The following is a 7328-nucleotide window of genomic DNA, read 5'->3' as shown; positions in this document are numbered from 1 at the left end:
TCACAATGATTTGATTTTTTTGTTCTTTGACGCCTGACACCTGATACCTTCAACATATCGTGATCACACAGGCTGGTGTGCTTCTTCCATGTGGGCTTTGTTGCTTCTGAGCTAGATGGCCGCTTGCTTACCTTCAAGCCTTTAAGATCCCAGATGCCATCTTTTGATAGCCGGCACCATCAGCTTTCTTCACCACATTTGCTTATGCACCCATTTGTCTTCAGCAATCATATTGGGGAGGTGAGCGCACAATAATATGATTTTTTGTTCTTTGATGCCTGATAACGGATCCCTTCAGCACCTTGTGATCAAACAGGCTGGTGTGCTTCTACCATGTGGGTTTTGTTGCTTCTGAGCTAGATTGCTGCTTGTTTACCTTCAGGTCTTTAAGACCCTAGACACTATATCTTTTGATAGCCGGGCTCCATCAGCTTTCTTCACCATTTGCTTATGCACCTGCTTTGTCTTCAGCGTTCATGTGGGAAGGTGAGCATCATGGAATGCCAGTTTAATAGAACAAAGTATTCTTGCATTGAGGGAGTACTTGAGTGGAGACCCAATGTCCATCTGCTACCTTAACACTAAGCCTATAAATATATGTACATAGAGCTATTTCCCCATCCTCATATATAAATATATTTGCACATGTACATGCCTTTATTTAGACCTCTATAAATGCCCTTTGCCTCCTAGCTCTGTCCTCTATTTCCTTTGACTTTCCTCTTGTCCCACTATCATGCTCAGTCTTCATTTGGGTTTCAGTAATTCCTCTTGGGTACATTACCCTTGGTCACGCCCTACCAGGCTTCCTACACCCTGCTCACCACCGATTTGGATCACTTGTTGTTCCCTTGTCCCTGGGTTTGTTAACACCACTTCCACCTCCCCCTCTCACATGTCACCTGGTCTCCACCTATTATTGTAGGCTGTGTTTCTTCCTTAATTCTCACGATTTTTGATTCACCTAGTTGGGGCTTTGTTGCTAGGTACATTGTTGTTGTTGTTTTTGTTAGGTGCCATCGAGTCCGTTCCAAAGCATCCCCACCCTATGTACAATGGAATGAAACATTGCCCAGTCCTGCACCATCTCACAATGGTTCCTATGCCTCAGCTCCTTGTGCAGCCACTTGAGGGCCGTGAGTCTGGTTGGGGGTGTATATCCCTTTAAGGAGAACTTATGCATCTTCTTTCATCTGTTGTGTTATTGTTCTCCTGTGTGAGGGGGCTTCATGCAGTTTATGAGAAAATGAGATTGAAAGCTAATGAAAAATTCCATGAACTTTTAGAAGCCCGTCGTACTTTCACTTGAATGCATTTAAAACCCGACAAGGCATTTGAAAAGCATTCTATATTAATTTCTTTCCTCCCGCCTATTTACCCTTGTGTTCTTTTCATTCCCTTCTTACCATTTGAAATCATTTTCCTGCTGCCTTGAGAAGTTTGGTCAGCTCTACGTTTAGTGTGCTCTGTTGCAGTGAATCCTCTGGTTTTGTTTGCAAATGCCCTTATTTTGCTTGCATTTTGCAGTGTTCTTTTTTTTCACGGAGTCGGGGGCAGGCCCTCGCTTGGAAAACATTCTTTCCCTCGAGGTCCATGTAGCTCTTTAGCACCCTCCATTCAGGTGTCTGTTGAAGTCTTCGCTCTTGAACTCGTCCTCCAATGGCTCGTGTGTTCACACATCACCCTGTCCCCATTTCCCTGCTCTGGACGCATCTCAGGGATCCGCCAGCGAGGAGCCCATCTGTGTTGGTGCCTCGTCTCTCCCACTAGATGCTGAACCCAAGAGGAGTAAGGGTTCCGGCTAGCCTGTTCAACGCTGTGATGAGAACACTGACCGGGCTGCACTGGGCATTCAGTGCCACTGTCAGAGGATGGAGGGGAGCGCAAGTCTGCACAGTCGTTTATTTTTTTCCACTTCAGACTGGGAAGAAGCCCGACCGAGAACGAAAACATTCATTTGCTTAAAATGAACTGAGTTATGTGGCTAGCTGTCCGGAGTGCCAGGAACCGGTGCTGGCCAAGGTCTTGAGGCAGGAGCCCATCTACTGGCCTGACCTGTTCAAGCTACGCGGAGACCAGCCTGGCTGGAGAGGAGGGTCTGAGAGGGAGAGAGGCCAAGAGGGCAGAAGCAGAACCAGAGCGGGGGCACTTGTCCTCTGCTCTGTCCCTGGCATCGCGTTGTGCCCAGGACATGCACAGAGAGCGTTTCAGGAAGCTGGTGCCGAAGGTTCTTGGTTGGCACGTTCCTCTTCCAGGGGCATCCTGAGACTGTGGTCTCACCGCTTGGGGAACAGCCAAGCCTGAAGAAGCAAATGAAGTGGCCCCCACTGGAGATCCCCTTGCAGAGGGGTCTCAGGGAGGAGATGAGCCAGTAAGGGTGCGATGTAACAATGATGAGAAATACAACTTTCCTCTAGTTCCTAAATGTTTCCTCCTGGCTCCCACTACCATGACTCGAATTCGACCTTGCAAGTCTGGCTAGACCAGAGGAGGTACACTGGTACAGATAGGAACTGAAAATACAGGGAATCCAGGGCGGATGATCCCTACAGGACCAGTGGTGTGAGTGGCAAAACAGGGAGGGTAAAGGGAGAGTGGGTAGGAAAGAGGGAACCGATTACATGGAACTGTGTGTGACCTCCTCCCTGGGGGACGGACAACCGAAAAGTGGGTGAAGGGAGACGTCGGACAGGGCAAGATATGACAAAATACCCATTTATAAACTATCAAGGGCACATGCGGGAGGGGGGAGCGGGGAGGGAGGGGAAAAATGAGGACCTAATGTCAGGGGTTTAAATGGAGAGAAAATGTTTTGAGAAACGATGTACAAATGGGAGGGGAAAAATGAGGACCTAATGTCAGGGGTTTAAATGGAGAGAAAATGTTTTGAGAAACGATGTACAAATGCGCTTTACACAATTGATGTGTGTATGGATTGGGATAACAGTTGTATGAGCCCCTAATAAAATGTTTAAAAAAAACCCCAAAAAACAAATGAAGTGTCCCCCTTTCCCAGGTTAAAGAGCCTGCATAGGAATTGGACAGGGCTGTCAGGACCAGGACGGCTAAAGGGACAAACGGATCTGTCTCCGAAGAAGTGCAGCCAGCGTGCTCCGCAGGGGTGAGGATGGCGAGGCTTCGTCTTCCTACTTCGGACATGTGGTCAGGAGAGACCAGTCCCTGGAGGAGGATGTCATGATTGGTGGAGGAGGGGGCAGCGAGGAGGAGGAAAGCCCTCCAGGAGATGGACGGACACCGTGGGCTCAGGCTTAGGGACAATTGTGAGTGTAGCGCAGGAGTGGACAGTGTTTCCGTTCTGTTGTGCAAAGGGTCCCTATGGGTCAGTACCAACTGGATGGTACCTGGCAACAACAGCATCAACTAATGCCAAAGGGAACAGGAGAGTGACCTCCCACACCTGTGCTGTGTGACCTCCCACACGTGTGCTGTGCCCTGCGAGGCTTCCTGCTGCAGCTTAGGGTTGAGGGCTGAGTTCCAGGGGTGACCTCACAATGGCCCAGGTGGTGCCCGGGGGGCCCCCAGCTGCAGTGCAGTCCACCATGCTGGCCACCCTGGGGCTGCTGCTCAGCGTTGCTCTCTCCACGTGGGGGTCGTATGTTTCCATCAGCTGCCCCACGCATGGTCACTGCCGACGGGCACTACTCTCTGGAAATGACATCATCCTACGCTGTAACAAGGCCCCGGCAAGCTGGTACTACCAGCAAGAGGAGTCGAGTCAGCCTCTTGCCCTCTCTAGTGTCTCCAACATACTAGTAATGGAGGGCAGCATTCTCATTAAAAGTCCACTGCCCTCCCAGACGGGCCTCTACAGCTGCCTGGACAGCACGGGCCACCAAGTGTCGCAATATGAGATAGACTTTCAGGACGTCACCGCCTTGCATGTCACGCACAAAGACCTGGACCAGGAGCCCCTGCAGAAGGAGACGCTGAGCCTGGACGGCAGGGTGCTCATCTTCACCCGCTGGGAGCCCTGGCAGGCCTGTAACCACTGCGAGGCGCCCGGCGAGCGCAAACGCCTGGGCTACTGCCACGTCCAGGAGCCCCTGGAGGAGCCGGTGCCCTGCAGCCTCTACCTGGGGAAGATAAAGCCCTGGTCCAGCCGCATCCGGCCAGAGCTACAAATAGAAACCTGCTTCGAAGCCTGCAACATGTCCCGAAGAGCCAGCGCCGAGTTCACCCTCTTTGACAGCTTCACTCTCAACGCAGAATCGGACTCCGTGTGGCTCACCTGCCCCCTAGGATCTATCTACAGGTGACGAGACTCGGGCCGCGCTCGGGCCCTGCCCCCTCCCCAGGCTCTGGAGGTCTTTCATGGCCAATGTGGGCAGAGAGGAGGGGCTGCCCACACTGGCTTCCTCCACTGGCTTTTGCTCAGACCCTGGGAAGAATCCCATGACGCCCACACACTCCCAAACAACACACAGAGAACGGACTGCCGCCGCCCCCTGAGCACTCAGCTGCCTGGTGGCTTATGCTGGCCAACACGCAGGACACTGAAGCCATCCACATGCACCAGTCCTTGCCCTGAGAAAGCCCCCCATGCAGCCAGAACCGAGCTCAGCTCCAGCGGAGAGGAGCAAACCCAAGGAGTGTGATGGGGGCTGGGCTGGAGGCTGTGGGGGTCTCTGGAAAGAGATCTCACTCCCTGAGGAGAGTCCAAAGGAGCTCTTGGTGGGAGTAGAAAGCCTTGTCTTTTTCCAGTGGAGCAGCTGGTGGTTTTGAACTGCCGACCTCCAGGTGAACAACCCAAGCACGGCACCACCTCCTCTAACTTTGCAGAGGCATGAGCTAATGTGTTTCAGGTGGTCCGCCTGGTGACAATAGTAGTCAAAGTCTATGGCGTATCCCTCTGCTCCTTAGCAATGTTGGGCGTGTTACAGGCCTGATCCGCTTATCCGTATGTTCCGGGCACTGTCCCAGGCCTCTGGGAAGCAGTGAGAAAGACTGGCCACGATTCCTGCCCTTGTGGAAGAACAAATCAATGGCACGAGTAGACAGCGCAGTTGGTGGTGGTGGTGGTGGTGATGGGGTGGTTCCACTCTGGGCTGCCGTGCGCAATTCAAAACCACCCGCCGCTCTGCCTTCTACTCCCACAAAGTGTGACTGTCTCAGAAAGTCCCAGGGGCAGTTCTACCCAGCGCAATAGGGTCGCTGTGAGTCGGCTTTGACTCACTGGCAGTGAGTTTGCGGTTTGGGCGGCATGGTGAGTTAGGCGCAGTGGGCTGCTGACTGCAAGGTTCAAACTCGCAGGCTGGTCCCTGGGAGAAAGATGAGCATTTCTGTTCCCATAAAGACCGACTGTCTCGGAAACCCTCAGTGGATGGATCGCTCTGAGGAGACCTGGACTCGGTGGCAGTGGGCAGAGTGGTGGGGTCTCTAGTGCTTTCCAGGGAGCCCTGGTGCCACCGTGGACCGCCCACTCAGAGGGACCCGGTGTACCTCCGCACAAACCCTGCCCGTCCGCACCGTCCTCACAGTCGCTTTGTCTGAGTCATGGTCAAGGGCCTGCCTCTCTTTTGCTGCCCTTCCCCATTACCCAGCACGAGGCTACTGGTCCCTCCTGACAACATGTCCAAAGTTGGGGGACCAAGCCTCGCCATCCTGACTCCTCCGGGGCATCATGGCTGCACGCCTTCCCAGACAGGCTAGTGTGTTCTTTTGGCAGTCCGCGGGACATTCCAGCTCATTCTCCGGCAACATTCACGTGCACCGATTCTTCCTCAATCTTCCTCATTCAGCTTCCCTCCATATGAGGAAGAGAAAATGCTTACAGCCCCACTATTCAGCAGAGGCCATAGAGCTAAAAGCATTTCACACACACACACACACACACACACACACACACACACACACACACACACACACCGCCACCCTTGGTCATGGGAAGGGTGGCTGTGTTTTCTGTCCCCCAGGGAGAAGGGTGGCACTGTGCCCACCTCCCTCAGCTGCCCGCCCTTTTTTCCCTTGTCGTCCTTGCAGGCCGCTCATCTGGGAAGCCAACAACACGCCCTTGACCTGGCAGAGCCAGCTGTCCGGCCAGGGCCTGGGCTCAGTCCTGGACATCGCCAGTGGCGGCCGGCGCCTGCGCATCTTCCAGCCGGCCATCTACACGTGCTTTGTGCAACAAGAGTTCGTGGCGAGATTCAACCCCGTGGATGACCCAGGGGTGCTGGACCGCTGGGGGAGAAGGGGTGCCCGAGGGCACAATGCAGGGAAGGCCCCGTGGGCGGAGGCAGACCCCATCTTTAAGGGGCTGAAGCTTGTTCTGCTGGTGGGCACCGTCCTGGTCCTGGCCGGGGCGCTGTTCAAGTTCATCCGCCGTTCCCTGAACAGGAGGTTCCCTCAGGTGTTGCTGGTGAAATAAAGCGAGCCCCGGGCACCTGAGGGTTGGCCTCCTCTTCCTCTGTCCCTCAGCAGTACCGCATGCTGCCCTGCTCCAGGCCAGCAGGGTCCTGGGGGCCCAGTGGGCTCACTCATTGGCTGCTAACCTCAAGTCCAGCAGTTCAAACCCACCAGCCACTCCGAGGGAGGAAAAGGAGGCTCTCTGCTCTGATAGAGATTTACAGCCTCGGAAACCCACGGGGGCACTTCTACTTTGCCCTATAAAGTCGCAGAGAGTCAGAATGGACCCACAGGGGGAGAGAGTTCGATGCCAGTCCCACCAGTCACTCTGGGGCTCCATGTGACCCCAAACACACCTGTGGTGGAAGCTCCACAGGTGAGGAAATGGAGGCAAGTCCACTTATGCCAGCCCTGAGGGGGGACTGCACTTGGAGCCCACGTTGCCTGCCTCAAGCCCCTGGGTTCCTCCGAGGCAGACAGCTAGGAGAAGGCTGTGCTCCGGGGTGAGCCTCTGGGGTGATAAACCCAGCCCACCTCCCAAGGGACAAGGACTGACCCCTCAGACCGGCACCAGGCCCCTGCCTTTCTCCCCTGCCCCACATCCTGCCTTCCTCAAAGTGTGCCTGGAGTATCCACGTCCCACCCTCTCCCCCCAAGTCAGAGCAGGGTGGTGGTCCAGGCAAACCCGTCTGCCAACACCCTCCACCCCCGTCCCTGGCAGCTGCTGCAATAAGAAGCCCCCCCTCTCAGAGCACAAGGGGGAGCATCAGGCCTGGCCCAGTCAACACCCCCACCCCCCACCCCCCGGGAATCACCAGACTGGCTCTTCCCAGAAACGGCAGAGTCTGCTTCGCAGAGTGAGAGATAAAATATTGATGCCTGGTAAAATTCATTGCCCTAATACTGCACAGTGACGCCCTGGCAGGAGAGAGATGAAAACTGAGCCCAGAACAGGCCTTCTGCCC

The 7328-nt window shown here is 54.5% G+C and overlaps 1 protein-coding gene across 1 annotated transcript; it reads left to right on the top strand.

Annotated features, from left to right (window-relative positions):
* The first annotated feature begins 3512 nt into the window (after nt 1–3512).
* Nucleotides 3513–6385, top strand: LOC101652361 (protein FAM187B-like). The gene is made up of 2 exons (XM_004715854.1): nt 3513–4273; nt 6001–6385. Exons 1-2 carry the CDS (start codon nt 3513–3515, stop codon nt 6383–6385), a joined length of 1146 nt encoding a protein of 381 aa, XP_004715911.1.
* The last annotated feature ends 943 nt before the right edge of the window (nt 6386–7328 follow it).

The sequence above is a fragment of the Echinops telfairi genome, unplaced genomic scaffold, assembly GCF_000313985.2.
Source record: "Echinops telfairi isolate 266 unplaced genomic scaffold, ASM31398v2 ScPeMD7_655;HRSCAF=1070, whole genome shotgun sequence".
NCBI lineage: Eukaryota > Metazoa > Chordata > Mammalia > Afrosoricida > Tenrecidae > Echinops > Echinops telfairi.
Note: the sequence above shows the minus strand (reverse complement) of the source record. Positions and strands in the feature narration are given on the sequence as shown.

Excerpts from the sequence above, each read along its gene's own strand:
- LOC101652361 (XM_004715854.1), top strand. The coding sequence starts at position 3,513 with ATGGCCCAGGTGGTGCCCGGGGGGCCCCCAGCTGCAGTGCAGTCCACC. Across the intron at positions 4,274-6,000 it reads CCCCTAGGATCTATCTACAG|GCCGCTCATCTGGGAAGCCA; the intron begins GTGACGAGACTC and ends TCGTCCTTGCAG.